Source organism: Pleurodeles waltl, chromosome 10 (genome assembly GCF_031143425.1).
Source record: "Pleurodeles waltl isolate 20211129_DDA chromosome 10, aPleWal1.hap1.20221129, whole genome shotgun sequence".
In the NCBI taxonomy this organism is placed as follows: Eukaryota; Metazoa; Chordata; class Amphibia; order Caudata; family Salamandridae; genus Pleurodeles; species Pleurodeles waltl.
In genome coordinates this window covers 1,063,613,198-1,063,639,584 of record NC_090449.1, presented here as the reverse complement: position 1 = coordinate 1,063,639,584, position 26,387 = coordinate 1,063,613,198, and the positions used below count along the sequence as shown (strand labels likewise).

The 26,387-nt window shown below is 48.3% G+C and overlaps 1 protein-coding gene across 2 annotated transcripts in view; it reads right to left on the bottom strand.

Annotated features, from left to right (window-relative positions):
- Window positions 1-315: 315 nt before the first annotated feature.
- DAZL (deleted in azoospermia like) overlaps window positions 316-26,387 on the bottom strand; it is a 580,342-nt gene continuing 554,270 nt past the window's right edge. For both annotated transcript variants that reach the window (XM_069212083.1, XM_069212082.1), the window contains exon 11: window positions 316-1,278. Coding sequence is in view for 1 of the 2 variants with exons in the window: in XM_069212082.1 (XP_069068183.1) it covers window positions 1,219-1,278 (60 nt within the window). In the remaining variant the exon portion in view is untranslated. The remainder of the gene's footprint in view (window positions 1,279-26,387) is intronic.

Below are 26,387 nucleotides of genomic sequence, written 5' to 3'. Positions count from 1 at the left end.
TGCCAACTCCTCATGCAACAAGCAGAGGTCACACATTGGTGAAGGAAAAGGGGCTCAGACTTCAGAGTATTAGGCATGGAGTAATCTCATTATAGGCCACTACATAGTGAAGGCAAAGTAAACTGAATTTGATATAAATCAATTCATACCATACGCAGCAGTTCTGTACAAGAATTTAGACTGTATGATTATAGTATTGTATTTTTAAGCGCAAAACAGAAAATATATTATGCAATGTTTGATGGCGAACAGATTAACAAGTGAGTCAAAAAAAAGACTGTAAAAATGTTTATTTTTCTTTACTGAACACTTGTAACTAAAATCTACATAATTGCTATAAAAAACGTGTTTATAAAGCTTCTTCTCTGATTTACCAAATATAATAAGAAAATAAAAGTAGTATTACAGTACTTGAATGCCAGGTAAATACACAGCCATTACAAATGTAAGCGGTAAAAAAAATTAGCCCTCTAGTACAAACTCCATACATTCAGTACATCAGGATATTCTAATCACGGTGCGTTTAGTGCAAAGGGCCTCGTCATTACTACGCTGAACTTAAGTTGATAAAAGTGATTTTCTGACTCCTGACATGAGAAAATCACAAAAGCTAATAAGTACAACTTCTCCTGATTGCATTGGTTGCAGAGTGCCATCAATTAAATACTGGGCATTGATCTATGACTGACTTCAAATTTTCCATTTGACTTGATATATTTAGGTCTAACAGACCAGTTTACAGTTTGCAAACTTTTGTGCACTGGCAAGTCTATATCATACCACAAAATCACAGATTAAAAACTAAGATTGTGGTTTGCTGGGAGACTGCCACCAAAAACTATAGTTCTAAGACTTTATGAAAACATTGCAACCGTGTAAGTGAGATAAATAGGTGTTGTTGACTGAAACTAAACAAGCTGAATGAAAGCAGACAACCATCTAATGGAAACTAACATGCATTAACAAATATAAGTACTTAATCAACACTTCAACAAACTCACTCGAAACAAGAGTGATAGAAACAGTGTTAAACAGGATACTTCATACAAATGTCTATAAACATAGGGTGGGCTTTTCAACAGACTAAAACCACACCTTTGAGCAGGGCTAAATTTAACACCTCAAGAAAGTGTAAAGATTGGAAATCTGAAAAAGTCTCATAATTATCCAAGCCCAGTATATGAACATCGAAGATCCTTTTCTCAGGTTTATTCACAGTCAGTTTGGGACAGTTTTGAATACTGCCTTGCTTCTCCGAAACTGGTGCACCCTCTTGTCCTGCAAAAATAAATTCTACATTTATACATGGATGCATGAACAGATAATGTTGAAATAAATTCATATGTAAAGGATTGGACAGAATATATAAACAATAGCCCAAGCTTTCACAACACAAGGCACTTAACTTATGGTTCAACAAATTTGCAAATGCTACTACATGTCAAAAATAAAGAATGACAGGTTCAAACTGAGAAGGCTATAACTTAGCACGTTTTCTCCAACTTTACAACTGATGGATGAAAAAAGGAAAAGTCATACATCTGGAAACTCATTTACATTTCCTCAGTAAGTGCTGCCTAGTCTTTTTTAATAGGATGTCCGTCCCTGACCAGACAGCATCAGGCATTTCATTTATTACCGCTAGGCAATCTCACATCTTCTGCAAGACCGGAAGTGTGGTGTGCCCTATTATTTTTTACTTCTGGAAACAGCACATAAAAACACGCAAACTACTATTTCCAACAGAAGTAACTGATATTCATTAATGGATTATGCTGCACACAGCGTTGAGGTTTTGAGCCTTCTTGCAAACAAACAGCAATCGCTGCCCCTTTAACTATCTGTTCAATAATGAAAATGACTGATGCCCCCCCATGGCCACAATGACTCACATTTTCCATGAGGTCCTGACGGAAAGCCAGGTTCCTGTACTTTTGAAGGTAAGTAATCATTCTTATTTTCAGAAAAAGCACCCACGAATGCCTGGCTATGTACAGATTAATGTGTGCGATAGACAGAGGTGGCTATACATTCATAAGAGCTATCAGTGAAGCTTGGGGAAATCAGATAATTCTTTAAACATGATTGCAGAGGAGCAAACATGCTTAATGAAAGGGTACTCCTCTGAGGACAAATGTGTCATCCACAACTGGTTTATAGAAAAGAGAGAAGCATAATCAACTGATACATTTAAAAGCAGCATTTGACAGGGTGGATCACCCAACAATATGCAGTAAAAAGGGACTAGGAGGGTCCGACATGGGACTACTACCTTTGATAATACAACTTCATTCTAATACTTGGCACTGTGTTGACAGACAATACAACAAACATTCATATGAATGTCCCTTGCTGGAATATGAACAGAATAATTATAACTGGTTTAAACGTCAGTTAAAAGAAAGAAAAAAAAAACAATCTTATGACATTCGCACAGTTGAAAGGAAAAAAATAACACCTTTTCTTCATTTAATTTATTGCAGAATTCTAGATACCAATTCAGTTCAATTCAATTGATTTGTAAAGCACATGGCTACCTGGAACGGGCTTCTCAACGATAAGATCAGTTGACTCTGGTACAAAGAGTTTAGGCAACGGATGGGTTTTGAATTGTTTTCTGAAACTAAGTAGACTGCTTCTGTCTGAGAGAGGTAAAGTATTTCAGAGTTTGGGGGGGAAGATGGGCAAAAGAGAGGCCTCCCGCATCTAGTTCTTTTTTCTCTGGGAAAGGAGATGAGACTCTGGTTGTGTGACCTTAACTCTCTGTTGTCACAAAGAGGTGTTTGGTTTTTGGAAGAAACTTAGGGCCAGATGTATCATGAAATGGCCTTCCGAATCGCAAATAGCGATTTTTAAGAAATCGCTATTTCCGAGTCGTAATAGGCCATGTATCATAATTGCGATTCGGAATTAGCAATTTCTTAAAATTCGCTATTTGTGGTTTGCGAGGCCCAAATACTGAATCGCAATTTGCATTTTCGCAAATTGCGATTCGGTAATTGAAAATTTGCGAGAACGCACACCTGGAGGAGCCTGATGACATCACAAGCAGGAAGTGAGTCATCCCAGGCAGTTTGCAGGTGCCACGCCAAAACTAGCACTCAGAGAGAGTCAGCCCAGCCACACTGAGCAAGTCTCTGAAGAAGGCAGCACAGCAGAACAAACATGGACACCCTTGCCCAGGGAAAGGAGAAGGGAGAAAGGAAGCGCAAGCTGAAGTTTAGTGAGCAAGAGCTGGAGGTGCTCACGGAGGAGGTTGTCAGGAGTCATGACCGGTTGTTCGGCAAAAGCTCACTCCAGGTGCCCGAGAGTGAAAAACGCAGACTCTGGGCAGATATCCAGACAAAGATCTGCGCTGTTGGAGTGGCACAGCGCTCTGTTGAAGAAATCAAGAAGAGGTTGTACGACCTGCGGTCCCGTGCCAAGGAGAGGGTGGCAAGACGACTGCAGGAGGCCAGGAGCACAGGAGGCGGACCACCCAGAGAAACACCCTCCACCCCGATAGAAGACCTAGTGGAGTCCACACTCCTCCCGGAAGCATTCAGTGGGGTCACTGACATTGACACATCCGGCACACCAAGTATCAGTAAAGGTAAGTGCAATATTGACATGTAACCCCATATGTGTATGCACAAAAGCCCCGTAGGAATTAGCAAGTAATGTAAAACATTGTGAGAAGTAGTCCATTCCACATCTTAGAAGCAGCACAACAATGCCTTATGGGAGTGGTAGTCCACAACCCAGAGCTGAAAGTAGCACATACAATGTAAGAGGCAGAGCGACATACAGAAGAACACAACACCCACAACATAGTGAAGAGAAGTACTTGTACCTTTATTACCATTGTGTGACCTTTATTGTAACAAACCTAACTGACCTGCTGCATATTGTCATTGCAGGTCGGCCAGGCCCAGCAGCCACAGCATGTGCCAGTGCAGGGGAGACAGACACCCATCTGGCTTCAGACTCCAATACGAGTGAGTCTCAAAACATTGCGCAACTCTGACGCAGGCCTAGGGCACTGCCACTGCCAGAACTGAGTCAGGACTCTGATGAGTAGCAGGAAGGATAAGTTGCTTACCTGTAAATCCTAGTTCTCTTCCAGGGGTATCCTCATCAAAGTCATAAACATTGAATATTCCCACCCTTGTGCGGGGACCCCGGAGCATATATAAAATACACACATATAAAGTATGAAATATGCACGAAAAATATATATATAGCATTTTTAGTAGACAAATTTTCATACTAAACTCATATATACATGTGTAAAACAGCAATGCAGGCTATAATCATAAACAGGCTAAAATGCTTTATTTCTATGGAGTTTTTTTTTTTTTTTTAAATCTTTCCAAAATTACAATAAGATAAAAAATATCTACCAAAGCCCCACAACTGGGCTTAGGGAAATAAGCAGTAGTAATCATCAGAGAAAAAAGAGAAAAAACTACATTGAAAAACAATGGAGCATTCTTAGCCAATAGGCTGCATGCAGGTTAACACAGGAGAACCATAAAAACGTTGGCACCGTGCCTTTAAGACCCTGAGCACCTCCAGTATCCCACCATGCCTCAGGGGTGAAGGAGAGGTGACAGTTGGTTCACAGTCAGGTCAGTACTTTTTTACGGTGACAAGCTGTGTAGCCGATTCAAAAGATAGTCTGTCCTGCACTTCTAGGAGACGTGCGTCCGGGGAGGAGGGTGGGTTGTTTATGACTTTGATGAGGATACCCCTGGAAGAGAACTAGGATTTACAGGTAAGTAACTTATCCTTCTCTTCCAGGGGATCCTCATCAATAGGCATAAACATTGAATAGATTAGCAAGCCCATCCCTTGACTCTGCGGACTGTCCAATAGAAGTGCAGGAATAGATATGTATCATGCAAACAAATTTCTCAGAGAGGCTTGCCCCACTTGGGCGTCTGCTCTTGCATCTGAGTCCAAACAGTAATGTCTAGTAAATGTATGTACAGACTTCCATGTAGCAGCCTTACAAATTTCAGATATTGGAACATTGTTAAGGAGGGCAGCAGTAGCCGCTTTGCCTCTTGTGGAATGCGCTTTAGGTCTAGCAAGTAGTTGTTTGTTAGCCAACTGGTAAGCATTAACAATACAAGAAACTATCCATCTTGATATGGTTCGTTTAGATGCTGACTCTCCTGTCCTCAAATGACAATAATTTAAAAACAAGTGGTTGGAATGTCTAATCAATTTTGTTTTATCCAAATAAAATGTTAGCACTCTTTTCAGATCTAGGGAGTGCAGGGCTTTCTCCGCCGGAGTCTCCTGATTGGGGAAGAAAGTTGGTAGAGAAATAGTCTGATTGATATGGAATTCTGACACCACCTTCGGTAGGAATGATGGCTGAGTTCGCAGAACTACTCTATTGTCGTGAAAGACTGTGTACGGTTCTTTGGAGGACAAAGACTGAATTTCACTGACCCTCCTTGCGGAAGTGATGGCTACCAAAAAAGCCGTCTTCCACGTAAGGTGTTGCAAAGAGGCTTTGTGTATAGGTTCAAAAGGAGGGCCCATAAGTTTTGACAGTACTATGTTCAGCTCCCATGGAGGGGAGGGTTTCCGAATGGGCGGAAAAACTTTTTTAAAACCTTCTAAAAAATCCTTGACTACTGGTTTCGTAAAGAAGGATTCCTGAGAAGGTGACTTACAATAGGCTGTAATGGCAGATAAATGTACCTTAATAGATGACACCTGCGGACCGGATTTTGCAAGATGGAGTAAGTAAGACAGTATGACCTCCTCCTGAGCTCGTATGGGATTCTGACCTTGCTGACAGCACCATATGTAGAACCTCTTACACTTAAACGCGTAAGAACGCCGCGTGGAAGGTCGACTGGACTCCTTCAAGATGTTCATGCACTCCTGCGAGAGCCCTAGGTGCCCATACTGCAGGAATTCAGGAGCCATGCTGTCAAGCTCAGAGAGGGTAGGTTGGGGTGCAGGACCCTGCCGTCCATCCTGCTCAGAAGATCCGGTCTGCACGGCAGCCTCCTGTGAGGTTGTTCCGATAGGTTGAGGAGATCTGTGTACCAGAACTGACGGGGCCATTGCGGAGCTATGAGAATCATTCTGGTGCTGGATCTGTAAAGTTTGTTGATCACTGCCGGTATGAGGGGGATCGGTGGAAAAGCGTAGAGAAATATCCCTGATCCGTCGATCAACAGGGCATTCCCTCGAGATCCCGGACGGTAGAACCTGGACGCGAAGTCTGGGCATTTCTTGTTTACCTCGTCTGCGAAGAGATCCAATTGAGGCCGACCCCATTGAGCGAAGATGTCTTCGACGACTTCGCCGTGTAGGACCCAATCGTGGGCGTCCTCTAGGTATCTGCTCAGGAAATCTGCTTCCACGTTTTGTTGACCTGGTAGGTGAACCGCTGTAAGCGACATTCCTCTGGCCAGGAGCCAATGGCAGATTGTTTGGGACTCCCGAGATAGGGGTAGGGATCTCGTTCCCCCTTGTCTGTTCAAATAATACATTGTGGTTGTATTGTCCGTTTGTATTAGGAGAGATTTCCCCTGAATCGATGGAGCAAAAGACTTGAGAGCTAGATGGACCGCTCTGAGCTCCAGCAGATTGATGTGGTACGTCCTTTCGTTGTCGGACCACAGGCCCTGAGCTTGAAGGGGACCTAGATGAGCCCCCCATCCCTGAAGAGACGCATCCGTTACCAGAGTGTCGGATGGAATTACCTGGTGAAACGGGGCCCCTACTGACAGGTGAGGTCTGTGCATCCACCATTGCAATGACTGACGTGCTGCTATCGGCAGCCGCACTCTGTCCTCCCAGCGACCTGTCCTTTGGCTCGAGTTGTTCTCCAACGCCTCTTGGAGGGGCCTCATATGCAGCCTGGCATTTGGGACAATGAAAATGCACGAGGCCATGGAGCCCAGTAGAGATGTCACCTGACGGGCCGTAGGTGCGTCGGATTTAAACAGGTCTTGACACTTTTTCTTTATTGATAATAGTTGTTCCTCCGAAGGATACACTCTTTGGAGCTCTGTGTTTAGTATTGCTCCCAGGTAGTGGAGGTAATGCGTTGGAATCAAGGTGGACTTTTGATAGTTGACCTGAAGACCTAGAGACTCGAAAACCTTGAGCACAATGTCCCGATGGGTTTTCGCATGATCCGGAGAGGAGGCTTTCAGTAGCAAGTCGTCCAGGTATGGGTAAATGAAGATTTTTTGTTTTCGTAGATGTGCCGCTACCACTGCCACGCATTTCGAGAAAACGCGGGGGCAGATTTCAGGCCGAATGGTAGCACCTTGAACTGATAGTGCTATGAGGCTATCTGGAAGCGCAGGAATTTCCGATGCTTGGGAACTATCGGGATGTGAAAGTATGCATCCTGCAGGTCGATGGAGCACATCCAGTCTCCCTGATGTAGCTGAGGGAAAATCTGGTGAAGAGCCAGCATTCTGAACTTTTGCTTTCTTATGTACTTGTTCAGAAGCCGTAAGTCCAGAATTGGTCTGAAAATGTCCTCTCGGCCTTTTTTCGCCACCAGAAAATAACGGGAGTAAACCCCATTCCCTCAGTGCGCGAGTGGAACTTCTTCTATTGCCTTCTTTCGTAAAAGGGCGAGAGCCTCTTTGCGCAATAGGCTGACGTGAGACGGATTGCATTTGGTTGGTGGCAAGTGCGGTGGAGGTTGCCTGAAATGAAGAGAGTAGCCATTCTCGACAATGTTGAGCACCCATTTGTCTTTTGTTATAGCACGCCACTCGTGAATAAAGTCTGTGATACTTCCCCCCACCGGAGTGCTGCACAGTGTTAAGGGAAGCGAGTCTTCATTGTTTGGCCGGCGCTTTGGGTGTGGACTGTTGTGGTCTACTTGACCCATGTTCCCTTGTGGCCTTAAGAGACTGAAAGAGCGGGCGTCCCTGCCTTTGCTGTGGCCTCTGGGACCAGTGAGGGGTTTGAACCCTCTGCTGGAAAGGGCGCCTGTCATAAGGCCTATACCTCCGCCTGAAGTCCTTCTTCCTCTCCAGGCCTACTGCCCTCATGGTATCCACTTCAGTTGTCATGCGCGCCATTTCTTCGTCCGTATGGGTACCAAACAGCGAGTTCCCGTTGAATGGAAGATTTAGGATGCGCTGTTGTGCTTCCTGTTTTAATCCAGTCAATCTCAACCAGGAAGACCTTCTTGCACAGATCCCATGTGCAGCTAAGTCTGCCCCATCTGCTGCTGCGCTGATGACTTGGTTGGATACCAGACATCCTTCTTGAAGGATCTCTTGGAAGTCCTGTCTGTCTTCTCTAGGTAATTTTTCTGTGAACCTGTTGAGAGAGTCCCACAATGAACGGTCATATCTGCCTAGGAGTGCAGAAGCGCTGGAGACCTTCATCATAGAAGCTGCCGTGCCACACATTTTTCTCACCAGAGTCTAGATGTCTGCTCTCCTTGTCCGGTGGAACCGTGGAGGATGATGCTACTGAGTGAGTTTTTCGGGCTGCGGCCAATATGACTGAGTCCGGCGGCGGATCCGTTCTGAGAAATAAAGGATCTTGTTCAGGCGCTTTATATTTTTTCAAAAATCCTAGCAGGAGCAGATTTGAGGGTGGCTGGCGCCAAAAAGGTGTCCATGGTTGGCTGCAACAGACCAGGCACTAGCGGCAGTAGCTTTTTCGAAACCGCTCTATGCTGTAGTCTCAAAAATGACTGATGAGGAGGTTGATGGTTCTGGAACCTCTATGTTTAGCTTCTGTGCTCCCCTGAAAAGCAACTCATTATAAGTAGTGATGTCGTCCACCGGTGAAACTCTAGCTGGTGGGGAATCTGTTAAGGTGGGGGAGTATCATCTGACGGATGACCCCGACGATGACCAAGAGGGCGACCTTCTGTGTCTTGATCGTGATCTAGATCGTCGCTGGGAACGTGATCTGCTGCGAGACGCTGTAGCAGAGCGCCCAGGCCTCGTGGTCGGTTGGCGAGAAGCAGAACAAGCCCGTCCTGCCCGCGCTGTTGGTGATGGTGTTCTCGGGATAGAGGCAGTAGGAGAGTACATCCGCGAATACTGCGAATCCGGGGAGGCCGTTGGTCTGTTAAGGCTCTCCAACCATCGTGGTGACAAATTGATGGGTGAGACATACCCCGACGATGCCGCTCTCGACCGAGATGAACCACTCCTTATGGAGACCACCGGAGATGGAGTGGTCTTGTCTGCTGGCGGAAGCCGATGTTCTGCTCCCTGCAAGACAGGTAAAACCTGGGTCGACGTCAACAGCCGTAATGACGTCAAAGGGAGCGCCGCCGGTTGTTCCTGTCTCGACGTTGAGTGTCTCGACGTTGAGTGTCTTGACGTCGAACGGCTAGCTCTGGACCGCGACCTGCTCGCCGTCGTGTGCCTCGACGTGGAGCGGTGGGTGGCCGACGGCAGATGTCCTCGCTCTCGCCGCTGGGGCAATTTCGACGTCGTCCCTCTGGACGTCGAGGGGTGTGAGGCCTTCGGCGGCGAACGGGCACGCCGGTGATGGCTCGACATCGATCGGCAGGCTGCCGCCGATGGATATATGCCCCTGCGATGGCCATGTTCTCTCGACGCCGTATCCTTCGACGTCGGTCGGGTCGCCGTCGATCTATGGCGGTGAGATGGTGGCAGCGACGACGTCGACGGGGAACAAACAGGTACTTTCCTACCTGCTGACGTCGATCTAGCCAGTCTCTCCTGAGAGTGGCTTGTTGGCTGCCTGGGAAGCGAAGAGGATGATGTTTTCTGCCTCTCGTGAAGCCCATGAAGCCTGATCTTTTCTCTGTCCTTCAGAGTCCTCTTTGACATGTTCTTGCAGTGTTTTCAAGTGTCAGGGCAGTGACTCTGAGGCAAGCATACAATACAGAGAGTGTGTGGATCTGACTGGGCCTTCTTCTTCCCACAGGAAGGGCATTTCACAAAAAGTGAAGGCATTTTTCTGTCAGGAAAAAACTTCCAAACTCAGACAATGATGTTAGATGTCGAGTAAAGTAAGAAAATGCGACTCGCAAAACCAGGTTGCAATGCAAAAAAAAAAAAATACAATTTTTGCGATTTCTTATTTTTGGTCTGTGAATGCATTTCATGCATCGCAGACCACGTTTTTGCATTCGCAAACGGCCAAATTTTGCTATTCGCACCGTTTGCGAATGCAAACTTTTTTGATACATCTGGCCCTTAGTTCTGTCCAACTGGAACTTTATGCACCTCTTGAGTTCCAGTGAGGGAAGAACTCGCTCGGCTCACATTTGAGGGTTTAGAAAGAATGATTTGTAAACTACAGGGTCACTGAGAAGAAAGTCCGATGGGACTTTAGAAATTAATTTCAGGTTCGTTCGTACGTATAATAACTCTCTATATGGATCTTGGATGGTAAAAGCCTGAATCTCACTTAATCTACCTGCAGATGTGAGAGCAAGAAGAAGAGACTTTCCAGGCTAGATTCTTTATATCTGCTCTAAAGATATATATCTTGAGCTGCCACACAGGAGGACGGTGAAATGCCCTGAACAATCTTTTGAGGAATTGTTTGATCAGTCTGATGGACCAAAAACATGGTTTGTTGGATGATCTCCGAAAACGAGAAATGGCAGCAAGATGCATCTTAATGGAAGTGTGAATGTAGGGAAATGCCTCCTTGGGATGGTTACCTACTGACTTTTTGCCTTTTGTGGAGGCAGTTATAATTGAAAGTGTGCTGGGACCCTGCTAACCAGGCCCCAGCACCAGTTTTCTTTCACTAAAAATGTACCATTGTTTCCACAATTGGCACACGCCTAACACACAGATAAGTCCCTTGTAAAAGGTACCAAGGGCCCTGTGACCAGGGACGGTCTCTAAGGGCTGCAGCATATGTTGTGCCACCCTAAGGGACCCCTCACCTAACAAATGCATAAATGCCATTGTAGATTGTGTGTGTTGGTGGGGAGAAAAAGGCAAAGTCGACATGGCATCCCCCTCAGGATGCCATGCCCACAAAATACTGCCTGTGGCATAGGTAAGTCACCCTTCTAGCAGGCCTTACAGCCCTAAGGCAGGGTGCACTATACCACAGGTGAGGGCATAGCTGCATGAGCAATATGCCCCTACAATGTCCAAGTCTATTCTTAGACATTGTAGGTACAGTTGTGGCCATATTAAGTATACGGTCTGGGAGTTTGTCAAAAACGAACTCCACAGCTCCGTAATGGCTACATTGAATACTGGGAAGTTTGGTATCAAACTTCTCAGAATAATAAACCCACACTGATGCCAGTGTTGGATTTATTAAAAAATGCACACAGAGGGCATCTTAGACATGCCCCCTGTATTTTACCCAATTGTTCAGTGCAGGACTGACTGGTCTGTGCCAGCCTGCTGCTGAGAGACGAGTTTCTGACCCCATGTGGTGAGGGCCTTTGTGCTCTCTGAGGACAGAAACAAAAGCCCCAGGGCACTCCAGCTAGTGGAGATGCCCGCCCCCGGACACAAACCCCACTTTTGGCGGCAAGTCCAGGGGAGATAATGAGAAAAACAAGGAGGAGTCACCCACCAGTCAGGACAGCCCCTAAGGTGTCCTGAGCTGAGGTGACCCCTGCCTTTAGAAATCCTCCATCTTGGTTTTGGAGGATTCCCCCAATAGGAATAGGGATGTGTCCCCCTCTACTCAGGGAGGAGGCACAAAGAGGGTGTAGCCACCCTCAAGGACAGTAGCCATTGGCTACTGCCCTCCAAGACCTAAACACAACCTTAGGGGCTCCCCAGAACCTAGGAAACTAGATTCCTGCAACCTGAAGACGAAGAAGGACTGCTGCCCTGAAGCCCTGCAGAGAAGACGGAGACACCAACTGCTTTGGCCCCAGCTCTACCGGCCTGTCTCCCCACTTCAAGAAAAACTGCAACAGCGACGCGTCCCCCAGGGTCCAGCGACCTCTGAAGCCTCAGAGGACTACCCTGCATCTAAAAGGACCAAGAACTCCTGAGGACAGCGGCCCTGCTCCAAAGAAACTGCAATGTTGCAACAAAGAAGCAACTTTTAGAGACCACACGTTTCCCGCCGGAATCATGAGACTTTCCACTCTGCACCTGACGTCCCTGGCTCGACCTGCGGAAAACCAACACTACAGGGAGGACTCCCTGGTGACTGCGAGCCCGTGAGTAGCCAGAGTTGAGCCCCCACAGAGATGCCTGCAGAGGGAATCCAGAGGCTCCCCCTGACCGCGACTGCCTGCTTCAAAGAACCCGACACCTGGTAAACACACTGCACCCGCAGCCCCCAGGACCTGAAGGATCCGACTTCCAGTGCAGGAGTGACCCCCCAGGAGGCCCTCTCCCTAGCCCTGGTGGTGGCTACCCCAATTTGTAAATCTTGAACCTGCGGTTCTTAAAATAAACTAAGAAAATATATTTTTCTATATAAAAACCTATTAGCCTGGAATTGTCTTTGAGTGTGTGTTCCTCATTTATTGCCTGTGTGTGTACAACAAATGCTTAACACCACCCTCTGATAAGCCTACTGCTCGACCACACTACCACAAAATAGAGCATTAGAATTATCTCTTTTTGCCACTATCTTACCTCTAAGGGGAACCCTTGGACTCTGTGCATGCTATTTCTTACTTTGAAATAGTGCATACAGAGCCAACTTCCTACAGTCGGTTATATGTTCTGCATGTTTATGCAATGCTACGTGCACGATTTGCCGGCCTCCTGGTGATCCCAAAGACATGCCAGGCGCTGGAGATGTTATTCATTTTAAATTCCTACATCGCTTATATTACACCCCTCGAAGTCTTTATGCTATGGTTCTGCGCGCAGATGCTAATTGTGAAAGGTGCCGCGCTCCGGATGCTGATTTTATGCATTTGGCGTGGAATTGTGGGGAAGTGCGTGCCTTTTGGCTGGAGGTGATGCAGGAAATTGCGGAAATGACTGCCCTGGATCTGCCCCTCTCCCCTGTGTTGGCGCTGCTTGGACTGGTGGATGGGGTGCCGCCGGCATGGCGAAGACTGGTGGGAATGTTACTATTGCTGGCTAGACGTCAAGTGGTGATGTGTTGGTGGGAGGGGCAGGGACCTGCGCGGGGCTGATTGGCCTTCTAGTAGGCCTTACAGCCCTAAGGCAGGGTGCACTATACCATAGGTGAGGGCATAAGTGCATGAGCACTACGCCCCTACAGTGTCTAAGCAAAACCTTAGACATTGTAAGTGCAGGGTAGCCATAAGAGTCTGGGAGTCTGTCATACACGAACTCCACAGCACCACAATGGCTACACTGAAAACTGTTAAGTTTGGTATCAAACTTCTCAGCACAATAAATGCACACTGATGCCAGTGTACATGTTACTGTAAAATACACCCCAGAGGGCATCTTAGAGATGCCCCCTGAAACCTTAACCAACTACCAGTGTAGGCTGACTAGTTTTAGCAGCCTGCCACACACCAGACATGTTGCTGGCCACATGGGGAGAGTGCCTTTGTCACTCTGTGGCTAGTAACAAAGCCTGTACTGGGTGGAGGTGCTTCTCACCTCCCCCTGCAGGAACTGTAACACCTGGCGGTGAGCCTCAAAGGCTCACCCCCTTTGTTACAGCACCCCAGGGCACTCCAGCTAGTGGAGTTGCCCGCCCCCTCCGGCCACGGCCCCACTTTTGGCGGCAAGGCCGGAGGAGATAATGAGAAAAACAAGGAGGAGTCACTGGCCAGGCAGGACAGCCCCTAAGGTTTCCTGAGCTGAGGTGACTCTGACTTTTAGAAATCCTCCATCTTGCAGATGGAGGATTCCCCCAATAGGGATAGGGATGTGCCCCCCTCCCCTCAGGGAGGAGGCACAAAGAGGGTGTAGCCACCCTCAGGGCTAGTAGCCATCGGCTACTAACCCCCAGACCTAAACACACCCCTAAATCGAGTATTTAGGGGCTCCCAGAACACAGCAAGATAGATTCCTGCAACCTAAGACGAAGAAGGACTGCTGAGCTGAAAAACCTGCAGAGAAGACGGAGACACCAACTGCGTTGGCCCCAGCTCTACCGGCCTGTCTCCCCACTTCAAAGGAACTGCTCCAGCGACGCGTTCCACAGGGTCCAGCGACCTCTGAAGCCTCAGAGGACTACCCGCAATCTAAAAGGACTAAGAACTCCAGAGGACAGGGGCTCTGCTCCAAGGAAGAAGCATCTTTGCAACAAAGAAGCAACTTTGAAGGAACACACGTTTCCCGCCGGAAGAGTGAGACTTTGCACTCTGCACCTGACGCCCCCGGCTCGACTTGTAGACAAACAATGCTCCCCGGCGACTGCGAGCTCGTGAGTAGCCAGAGTTGACCACCATGAGCCCCCACAGTGATGCCTGCAGAGGGAATCCAGAGGCTCCCCCTGACCGCGACTGCCTGCTTCTAAGACCCGACGCCTGGTAAGGACACTGCACCCGCAGCCCCCAGGACCTGAAGGATCTGACCTCCAGGGCAGAAGCGACCCCCAGGTGGCCCTCTCCCTTGCCCAGGTGGTGGCTACCCCGAGGAGCACCCCCCCTGGCCTGCCTGCATCGCTGAAGAGGCTCCTTGGTCTCCCATTGAACTCCATTGCAATCCCGACGCCGGTTTGCACTCTGCACCCGGCCGCCCCTGTGCCGCTGAGGATGTACTTTTTGTGCTAACTTGTGTCCCCCCCCCCCGGTGCCCTACAAAACCCCCCTGGTCTGCCCTCCGAAGACGCAGGTACCTACCTGCTGGCAGACTGGAACCCGGGCACCCCTTCTCCATTGAAGCCTATGTGTTTTGGGCACCACTTTGACCTCTGCACCAGACCTGCCCTGAGTGGCTGGTGTGGTAACTTTGGGGTTGCCCTGAACCCCCAACAGTGGGCTACCTTGGACCCAACTTTGAACCCTGTAAGTGCTTCACTTACCTGTGAAACTAACAAATACTTACCTCCCCCAGGAACTGTTGAATTTTGCAGAGTCCAATTTTGAAACAGCTTATTGCCATTTATGCCAAAACTGTACATGCTACTGTGATGATTCAATGTTCCTAAGGTACCTGAGTGAAATACCTTTCATTTAAAGTATTGTTTGTAATCTTGAACCTGTGGTTCTTAAAATAAACTAAGAAAATATATTTTTCTATATAAAAACCTATTGGCCTGGAATTGTCTTTGTGTGTGTGTTCCCCATTTATTGCCTGTGTGTGTACAACAAATGCTTAACACAACCCTCTGATAAGCCTACTGCTCGACCACACTACCACAAAATAGAGCATTAGAATTATCTCTTTTTGCCACTATCTTACCTCTAAGGGGAACCCTTGGACTCTGTGCATGCTATTTCTTACTTTGAAATAGTACATACAGAGCCAACTTCCTACATCTGCCAAGAGCAATTAACGACTTTTTGGGAACTGGCCCCTGATGGCTCTCGCCCGAGGGATATTTGGGCACCAATGTGCTCCTTTTTGGAGCCTCATAAATGAAATGTGATGTGCTTTTTTCTTCCGAGTGGTCATGCACCTGGAGGATCAGCTTAGGTTGTTGCTCGTCAGCGTCATGTTTTTGTCAGGTTGGATGACTCTGCTGCCTATGTCCGCTTTGCCACCCTTCATCTCTTTCCTGTTGGTTGTTGTTTTGTTCTTTTTCGCCCTGGGAGTGTGGTAGCATTTAGCTTCAATCCTTGCGGTTCGTTTTAATGCTGTTCCCCATGGTTAGTGAATACTGTGGTGATTGGAACTTGTTGTCTTGTGTACGCTGGGAATACTTATCTTGCTGTATCTTATCATTGGCTCGTACAAACAGCTGACGTTTGGACACGGCCGGATTATTTGTGTCTGTATTTGCTCCGCTACTGGGATTGTCGTACGTTTATAAAATTGAGTAAATAAATGTAAAAAAAAAAAATCCTGTGTACTGCGTGAACTGCAGCTGCTAGGGTTTCTGTGCACTTTTGCAAGACTTCCTTTGTGCACAGCCTAGCCCAGGTCCCCAGCACTCCGTCCTGCATCGCTCAACTCGCTGAGTTGGACTCAGACTTCGTGGGACCCTCTTTTGTTGTGCTGAGACGACCGCCATGCTCAGATCTTCTGAACACCTGTTCAGGTGCTTCTGCGAGTGCTGCCTGCTTCTGCTTGGGCTCTCTGTGTTGCTGAGCACCCCCTCTTTCTTCTCCTCCAAGGGGCGACCTCCTGGTTCTTCCGGGGCCCTGGCAGCACCCAAAACCTTCAACTGCGACTCTTGCAGCTAGCAAGGCTCGTTTGCGGTCTTTCTGCGTGGAAACAACTCTGCATCCTCCAGCACGCCGTGGGACATCTTCTGACCAAAGGAGAAGTTCCTGGCACCTTCCATTGTTGCAGGATCTTCGGCTTCTTCCACCCAGAGGCAGCCCTTTTGCACCTTCATCCGGGGTTTAGTGGCCTCCTGAGTATTCTGTTTCTTACGATATAGTGCTAAGTGATATAAGGGGAATAGTAGGAGCTTTGCGTGCCTCCTAGTTCAGCCTAAGCTGCTAGAACACTACTAATCTACTAATGAAAATGTCACTTACCCAGTGTACATCTGTTCGTGGCATCAGTCGCAGTAGATTCGCATGTTCTGCAATAGCTCGCCATCTGGTGTTGGGCCGGAGTGTTACAAGTTGTTTTTCTTCGAAGAAGTCTTTCGAGTCACGGGACCGAGTGACTCCTCCTTTTGTCTCCATTGCGCATGGGCGTCGACTCCATCTTCGATTGTTTTTCCCCGCAGAGGGTGAGGTAGGAGTTGAATTGTAGTAATAGTGCCCATGCAATGGAGTGACTAAGTATGCACCTATTTAAGGTTGAGATGATACATATATAAATAATTGAAGGTAACTTCCAAACTGCTACAGGCTCCCGGGGAGGCGGGTGGGCACATGCGAATCTACTGCGACTGATGCCACGAACAGATGTACACTGGGTAAGTGACATTTTCAGTTCGATGGCATCTGTCGCTGTAGATACGCATGTTCTGCATAGACTAGTAAGCAGTTATTTCCCCAAAAGCGGTGGATCAGCCTGTAGGAGTGGAAGTAGTCTGAAATAATGTTCTTAATACAGCTTGACCTACTGTGGCTTGTTGTGCGGATAACACGTCTACACAGTAGTGCTTGGTGAATGTGTGAGGCGTAGACCATGTGGCTGCCTTACATATTTCTTGCATTGGGATGTTTCCTAGAAAGGCCATGGTAGCACCTTTCTTTCTGGTTGAGTGTGCCCTTGGTGTAATGGGCAGCTGTCGTTTAGCTTTAAGGTAGCAGATTTGGATGCATTTAACTATCCATCTGGCTATACCTTGTTTTGAAATTGGGTTTCCTGCATGAGGTTTTTGAAATGCAATAAAGAGTTGTTTAGTCTTTCTGATGTTTTTCGTTCTGTCAATGTAATACATCAATGCTCTTTTGACATCTAATGTATGTAGTGCCCTTTCAGCTACGGTATCTGGCTGTGGAAAGAACACTGGAAGTTCCACTGTTTGATTTAGATGGAACGGTGAAATAACCTTTGGCAAAAATTTAGGATTGGTCCTTAGGACGACTTTATTTTTGTGTAGTTGTATAAAAGGTTCCTGTATTGTAAACGCCTGAATCTCGCTTACTCTTCTTAGGGAAGTAATGGCGATGAGAAATGCCACCTTCCAGGTTAGGAACTGTATGTTGCAGGAGTGCATGGGTTCAAAAGGTGGACCCATAAGTCTAGTTAGGACAACATTTAGGTTCCATGAAGGAACAGGTAGTGTTCTTGGTGGTATAATTCTTCTAAGGCCCTCCATGAATGCTTTAATGACTGGTATCTTATATAGGGAAGTTGAATAGGTAGTCTGCAGGTATGCAGATATTGCTGCAAGGTGTATTTTAATGGAAGAGAAAGCTAGGTTAGATTTTTGTAAGTGAAGCAAGTAACCCACTACATGTTCTGGAGTTGTGTGTAATGGTTGTATTTGATTAATATGGCAGTAGCAAACAAACCTCTTCCATTTACTTGCATAACAGTGCCTGGTGGATGGCCTTCTGGCTTGTTTTATGACTTCCATACATTCTTGGGTAAGTTGTAAGTGCCCGAATTCTAGGATTTCAGGAGCCAGATTGCTAGATTCAGCGATGCTGGATCTGGGTGTCTGATCTTTTGGTTGTGCTGTGTCAACAGATCTGGCCTGTTGGGCAATTTGATGCAGGGTACCACTGATAGGTCTAGCAGCGTTGTGTACCAGGGTTGCCTTGCCCAAGTTGGTGCTATCAATATGAGTTTGAGTTTGCTTTGACTGAGTTTGTTTACCAGGTAAGGAAGGAGAGGGAGAGGAGGAAAAGCGTAAGCAAATATCCCTGACCAGTTCATCCATAGGGCATTGCCTTGGGATTGTTTGTGTGGGTATCTGGATGCGAAGTTTTGGCATTTTGCGTTCTCCCTTGTCGCAAACAAGTCTATCTGAGGTGTTCCCCAGAGTTTGAAATAAGTGTTCAGAATTTGGGGGTGAATTTCCCATTCGTGGACCTGTTGATGATCTCGAGAGAGATTGTCTGCGAGTTGATTTTGGATCCCTGGTATAAACTGTGCTATTAGGCGAATTTGGTTGTGAATTGCCCAATGCCAAATTTTTTGTGCTAGCAGGCTTAACTGCGTGGAGTGCGTCCCCCCCTGCTTGTTTAGATAATACATTGTTGTCATGTTGTCTGTTTTGACGAGAATGTATTTGTGAACTATTATTGGTTGGAAGGCTTTTAGTGCTTGAAAAACTGCTAGAAGTTCTAGGTGATTGATATGCAGTTTTGTTTGATGTACGTTCCATTGTCCTTGTATGCTGTGTTGATCGAGGTGTGCTCCCCACCCTGTCATGGAAGCATCTGTTGTTATTACGAATTGTGGCACTGGGTCTTGGAAAGGCCGCCCCTTGTTTAAATTTATGTTGTTCCACCACAGAAGCGAGAGGTAAGTTTGGCGGTCTATTAACACCAGATCTAGAAGGTGACCCTGTGCTTGAGACCACTGTGCTGCTAGGCATTGTTGTAAGGGCCTCATGTGCAGTCTTGCGTTTGGGACAATGGCTATGCATGAAGACATCATGCCTAGGAGTTGTAATACCATTTTTGCCTGTATCTTTTGTGTTGGATACATGCGTTGTATGATGGTGTTGAAATTTTGAATTCTTTGTGGACTTGGAGTGGCTACTCCCTTTGATGTGTCTATTATGGCTCCTAGGTATTGTTGTACCTTGCGCGGCAGAATGTTGGATTTTGTAAAGTTGACGGTGAACCCGAGTTTGAAGAGGGTTTGTATGATCTGATTTGTGTGATTTGAGCACTGTATGAACGAATGGGCCTTGATTAGCCAGTCGTCCAAATATGGGAACACATGTATTTGCTGCCTTCTTATGTGTGCAGCGACTACCGCTAGACATTTGGAAAAGACTCTTGGTGCGGTTGTTAATCCGAAAGGCAGTACCTTGAATTGGTAATGTATTCTTTGAATACAAACCTTAGGTATTTCCTGTGCGATGGGTGTATTGGTATATGGAAATAAGCATCCTTGAGGTCTAAAGTTGCCATGTAGTCGTGTAGTTTTAGCAATGGCAATACTTCTTGTAGTGTGCCCATGTGGAAGTGGTCTGATTTGATGAAAGTGTTCACTACTCTGAGGTCTAGGATTGGTCTCAGTGTTTTGTCCTTCTTTGGTATCAGAAAGTACAGTGAGTAAACTCCTGTGTTTATTTGTGTGTTTGGCACTAATTCGATTGCATTCTTTTGCAATAGTGCCTGCACTTCTATCTCCAGGAGATTGGAATGGTGTGTTGTTAAATTTTGTGCTTTTGGTGGTATGTTTGGAGGGAATTGTAGAAATTCTATGCAATAACCATGTTGGATAATTGCTAGAACCCAAGTGTCTGTAGTGATTTTCTCCCATGCTTTGTAATAATGACCTATTCGTCCCCCCACTGGTGTTGTGTGGAGGGGGTGAGTGACATGTGAGTCACTGTTTAGTAGTAGGTGTTTTGGGGCTTTGGAATCTTCCTCTATTTCTAGGGAATTGCCCTCCTCTATATTGTCCCCGAAAACCTCCTCTATACTGTCCCTGGTAACTGGACGGTGTGGCTTGTGAGGTGCTGGCTTGTGTGCTTTGACCCCGAAACCCCCCTCGAAAGGGTGTTTTACGGAATGTGCTGTAATTCCCTCTGCTCTGCGGGGAGTAGAGTGCGCCCATGGCTTTGGCAGTGTCCGTATCTTTTTTGAGTTTCTCAATCGCTGTGTCCACTTCTGGACCGAACAGTTCTTTTTCATTAAAAGGCATATTGAGAACTGCTTGTTGAATCTCTGGTTTAAATCCAGACGTTCGGAGCCATGCATGCCTTCTGATAGTTACAGATGTATTAATTGTCCGTGCAGCTGTATCTGCAGCGTCCATGGAGGAGCGGATCTGGTTGTTGGAGATGGTCTGTCCCTCCTCAACCACTTGTTTTGCCCTATTTTGTAAGTCCTTGGGCAGATGTTCAATGAGATGTTGCATCTCTTCCCAGTGGGCTCTGTCATAGCGCGCAAGTAGTGCCTGGGAGTTCGCGATGCGCCACTGGTTTGCAGCTTGTGCTGCGACTCTTTTACCAGCTGCATCGAACTTGCGGCTTTCTTTATCTGGGGGTGGTGCATCTCCAGATGTGTGAGAGTTGGCCCTTTTCCTAGCTGCTCCTACAACGACAGAGTCTGGTGGCAGCTGTGTAGTGATGAAAACCGGGTCCGTAGGAGGCGGCTTATACTTTTTTTCCACCCTTGGTGTGATTGCCCTACTTTTGACCGGCTCCTTAAAGATGTCTTTTGCGTGCCGGAGCATACCAGGGAGCATAGGCAGGCTTTGGTATGAGCTGTGGGTGGAGGAGAGTGTGTTGAATAAGAAATCATCCTCCACCTGTTCTGAGTGGAGGCTTACGTGGTGAAATTGTGCTGCTCTAGCCACCACTTGAGAGTACGCGGTGCTGTCTTCTGGTGGAGATGGCTTCGTAGGGTATGCCTCCGGACTGTTATCTGACACTGGGGCGTCGTATAGGTCCCATGCGTCCTGATCTTGGTCACCCTGGCTCATGGTGGTGTGAGCTGGGGAGTGTGATGGAGTTTGTGCTGGTGAAACGTTAATCACGGGCAGAGGAGAGGGTGGTGGTGTAACTCTTTTCACCACTTTTGGTTGTGGTGTTTGTTCCGTCTGGAACTCCAACCTTCTCTTTCTCCTAATGGGGGGAAGGGTGCTTATTTTTCCTGTCCCCTGCTGAATGAAGATACGCTTTTGCGTATGGTCCACATCAGTTGCTTGTAGCTCTTCCTCAAACCTATGCTTCTGCATTTGGGAGGTTAGCGAGTGCTCTTCTGTATAAGAGCCTGAAGCTGGGTCTGTTGCAGTTTGTTTCGGCATCGAAACTTTGTCTGCGTGTTTTTTCGGCTCCGAGGTGACTTTTTTTGCTTTTCGGGGCCGAAACCTCTCGGCGTCGATCTGTTTCGGTGCCGCTGTCTCGGCGTCGAGCCGTGTCCACACCGGCATCTCGGTGTCGAGGCTTGTCTCCAGCACTTTCTCGGTCCCGAAAAGGCTGCGTGCCGGTGTCTCGACCGGAGTCGGACGATCTCGGCACTGTTTGGGCCTTTTTCGGTGCCGACGGTCGGTCACCGAATTTATGGGTCGAGCCATGGCCTGGTGGCAGTGGCGTCCCCTGGGCCTTGTAAATGTTCCTCTGAGTGGATTTCGACGTCTTACTCACGGTTTGTGTGTCGTCGAATCCTTCGGAGTCTGAGTCTTGGATCGAGAAGGTACCTTCCTCTTTCTGTTCCTCGAACTCCCGTTGGGCTGTCGGCGCGGACGCCATCTGAAGTCTTCTGGCTCGACGGTCTCGGAGAGTTTTTCGGGACCGGAACGCACGACAGGCCTCGCAGGTGTCTTCGCTGTGCTCAGGTGACAGGCACAGGTTGCAGACCAAGTGTTGGTCTGTGTAGGGGTATTTATTGTGGCATTTGGGGCAGAAACGGAACGGGGTCCGTTCCATCGGCGTTCTTCAGCACGCGGTCGGGCCGACCAGGCCCCGACGGAGGATCGAAAAAACTACCCCGAAGGGCACCGGAGCTCTTCGATCTTGGATGCGGTGTGGAATCTAAGTACGCCGATCCCGAACGCAACAATACCGACGAAAATCTTCCGAAATTAGCTAATTTTCCGTTCCGAAACTCGGAGCGACAGGAACACGTCCGAACCCAATGGCGGAAAAAAAACAATCGAAGATGGAGTCGACGCCCATGCGCAATGGAGACAAAAGGAGGAGTCACTCGGTCCCGTGACTCGAAAGACTTCTTCGAAGAAAAACAACTTGTAACACTCCGGCCCAAAACCAGATGGCGAGCTATTGCAGAACATGCGTATCTACAGCGACAGATGCCATCGAACTAAGGGATAACTGGACGTGGCAAAAGGTGTAAGTACCACAAGGTACCCAGTATAAGCCAGGCCAGCCTCCTACACAATGCTAGTCACCAGGCCATGGGGTACAATGCCTAACGCGCCATTAGCAGCACACCTGAAAACCACAGGACCCTGCCCAGTAGTAGATGCCCACTAGCATTATTGGGGTTGGAGTGCATCTTAGCCTGCCTATCATGGAACCTACCCTGCCATGTTCGTCCTGGGCTAGGGGCACACACAGACCCACATCCCCCACCCAGGTAACACCTCAACGCGCCCAACTTCGTGATTCTGAAACAGTACTCACCCCCTTGTGGCTGCTGTGATGCCTTCAAGCGCCCATCCAACCGTGGATGGGCCACCGCCAGGATGCGGGGGGTCAGGGTACGACGGGCACCCCTTCCTCGTTGGGAGGCTGTCCCCAGCTGGGCTTCCACCGTCTTCCTTTGCCCAGCGGCGCAGGTCCTCCCACCGTTTGCGACAGTGGGTGCTCCGCCTGTCAAAGACCCCCAGGGTCTGCACCTTCTTGGCCATGGGACGCCGAATACCCTTTTTGTGATGGGCGTTGACCTGCAGAAAAAGATACATAAGACAAGGTATTAGTCATACCGTCCGGACTGTTACACTCATGGCCCACCATATCCCTCCCATCCCCTTTCGCAGACATTGCCCACCAAACATGCAGCACTCTGCCCAGGACCCCTCAGCCTCCCCACCGCCCCAGCACGAGGCTTACGCACCTAGCACTCCATACATTCATGCCCCACGCATCGTGCTCACAGTGTACTCACCTGTTTGTCTGGAGGACTATAAAGTAAAGGGTACTGGGGTAGGACCCCATCCACTAGTCTCTCCAACTCCTCCGAAGTGAGGGCAGGGGCCCTTTCCCCAGACACTCGAGCCATGGTCGCTTCCAGACATAGGTCACAGCAGCACTTGCAGTGTAGGTCCTCTCCTGTTGAAGGTCAGGTAGCAAGTGAGTGAACAGATAGAAAATGGCGGTCACGTCCGCAGAGATGCATACCGTCACTGCCGGCATACATCACCATTGGCTCCTGGAACTCTTAGGCCCCAATGATAACCGATGAGGTTGCACGGCAGTCATCGATCGCCTCCCACAACGGCGCACAATGTCAGCAGAATTACCTAATTTCCACTTGTCCCTCCTCACTAGTCAGGCGGCCGCTATTTCGGGGGGGGAACAGGCCATGGCACCTAACTGCGCCACAGCAGACATAGGCTCATCAACGGACCTACACGTTCACATACTGTTTCTGTAAAAAAAATGCAAGGCTTTTAAATCTGAGGATATCTTTGAATATGATCATCTGCTCACCGTTTTTCACCCTAGAGTTCAAACTGCTGAGGATGAATAGGAGATGGAGACATACCCCCGTGTACAGACCACTAGCGGACCTGGCGACAATGGAGGACAGGCACATTATCCTAACCTACAGATTTGATAGGGCCACAATCCAAGAGCTGTGTGCCCAAATGGAGACAGACCTGATCTCAGCTATCGGCCACCCCACTGGTATCCCCACTCTTGTGCAGGTCCTGTCAGTGGTCCATTTTTTGCCAAGTGGGTCCTTCCAAGCGACAGTGGCCATGGCAGCAGGGATGTCACAACCTATGTTCTCAAACGTGCTGACCGGAGTGTTGTCTGCCCTGATCAAACACATGCGCAGCTACATCGTATTCCCCCAGGTGGAGGATTTGGCCACAGTAAAGGGCTGACTTCTACGCAATGGGACATATCCACAACATCATTGGTGCTATTGATGGTACACATATTGCCTTTGTCACGCCCTGGAGAAATGAACAGGTGTTCAGAAATCGAAAGAGCTTTCACTCTCTGATGTGTAGATAGTGTGCCTGGCGGACTAGTACATCTTCCATGTCAATGCAAAGTATACTGGGTCTGTGCATGATGCCTTTATTTTGAGGAATAGAAGCATTCCATATGTGATGTCTCAACTCCAGAGGCACAGGGTGTGGCTAACCGGTGAGTCTATGGTCCCCACCCAGTGTCTGTTGGTATATGGGTGTGGGTTTGGCCCCAAGGGTGAATGTCTGGCTAACAGGTATCCCTCGATATTTACAGGTGACTCTGGTTACCCCGACCTCTCATGGCTAATGACTCCAGTGAGGAATGCCAGGACAAGAGCAGAGGAACATAACAATGAGGCACATGGGTCAACAAGGAGGATCATTGAGCGCACCTTTGGCGTCCTGCAGGCCAGATTCCGGTGCCTCCATCTGACAGGGGGATCCCTGTGCTACTCACCCAAGAAGGTCTGCCAGATCATTGTTGCATGTTGCACAACCTGGCCTTGAGACGCCAGGTGCCTTTTCTGCAGGAGGATGAGGTTGGAGAAGCTTGTATGGCAGCGGTGGAGCCTGTGGACAGTGACGAAGAGGAGGCAGAGGAAGAGGATGTGGACAACAGAACAACTATAATTCAACAGTACTTCCAGTGACACACAGGTAAGACACTGTAACTTCACCTTCCATTGCAGTTTTGTGCTGGACATTGTACATGGAAGCCTGATTTTCCAAATTCTATGACAACTTACTGTACCCTTTGGCATCTCTATTTTCAGATATCTGTGTCCCACTCTGGCTCCTGGTGTGTTTACTGCTGCCCACTACAGGTCATACCCATGCATATATAACTGTACATTTGAATTGCAATGTTTACAGCTTGTTAAACTAATACATATTTAAATCAATTGCCTTACTCCATACTTGCGTTAGTTCCAAGGGTGTTTATTTATGTGAAAATAAGTGTAGGGGGTATTGCAATGGGCTGGGTTGATGATGGGGGAAAGTGCAGGATAGAGTCCAGTCTATTGGTATCACTGGTGCATTGTCCAAGGGGGCATAGGGAGTGGGGCAATGGCAGTTTAAGGTGGACAGGGTGATAGAGTGGGACACAAGGGTGACATTCAGGGGAGTCTTATTTCCTGGCGGGGGTCTTGTCAATGTTCTCTGGCTTCTGTCTGGATCGCAGGGACCTTTTGCGTGGTGGATCTCCTTCTGCAGGGGGAGGGGTGCTGGTGGCCTGTTGTTCCTGTGGCAGGGCCTCCTGTCCACTAGTGTTCATCAGTGTGGCTAGTGTAAGGGGCCCGTTGGTGTGCCAGTGCCTCTCTCATGGTGTTGGCCATGTCTGCCAGCACCCCTGCAATGGTGACCAGGGTGGTGTGAATGTCCCTCAGGTCCTCCCTGATCCCCAGGTACTGTCCCTCCTGCAGCCGCTGGGTCTCCTGCAACTTGGCCAGTATCTGGCCCATCATCTCCTGGGAATGGTGGTATGCTCTTAGGATGTTGGGGAGTGCCTCGTGGAGAGCCAGTTCCCTGGGCCTGTCCTCCCCGCTTCCCTGTTGTCCTGTGCCTCTGTCCCCTGAACCGTGCGCCCACTGCCACTGAACCCAGGTCTTTGATCGTCCGGTGTTTGTGGGTTGCCTGGGGTCCCTGTAGTGGTGGACACACTGCTGATTGACGTGTCCTGGGGACAGAGGGATGGGCCCGCTGCTGGGTAGGTGCTGTGCTGGTGTTTCCTGAGGGGGGAGGCTCTGTGGTGGTATGGGACTGTGCCTGGGTCATCACTGTCCAGAGGTCCCTGATGGGCCAGGCTGGTCATCCTGATCCAGGCGTGCAGAGCTGCTGTCATCACTGTGGGCCTCTTCGGGGCAGGGGGTTGGGTGGGGGTGGTGGTTGGCTGGTTGAAGAACTGGATGTTGCTGGCACCTCCTCTCCAGTGACGTTGTGTGGGGGTCCTGTGGGGATGTAAATGGAGTGTTATTGTGACATCTTGTGCATGGGTATGTTTCTCCCTATGGATGTTATTACCAAGGCAGCTTTGGCTTGTGTGAGTTGTGATTTGGTGGCTAAGTGATTGTCACTAGTGTGCATGCTGTGGTGATGGGTGTCCATGCAGGGCTGCGAGTGGTGTTCATGCATTGGTGGTGCTTGCAATGCTGATTACTGGGATGGGTGGGT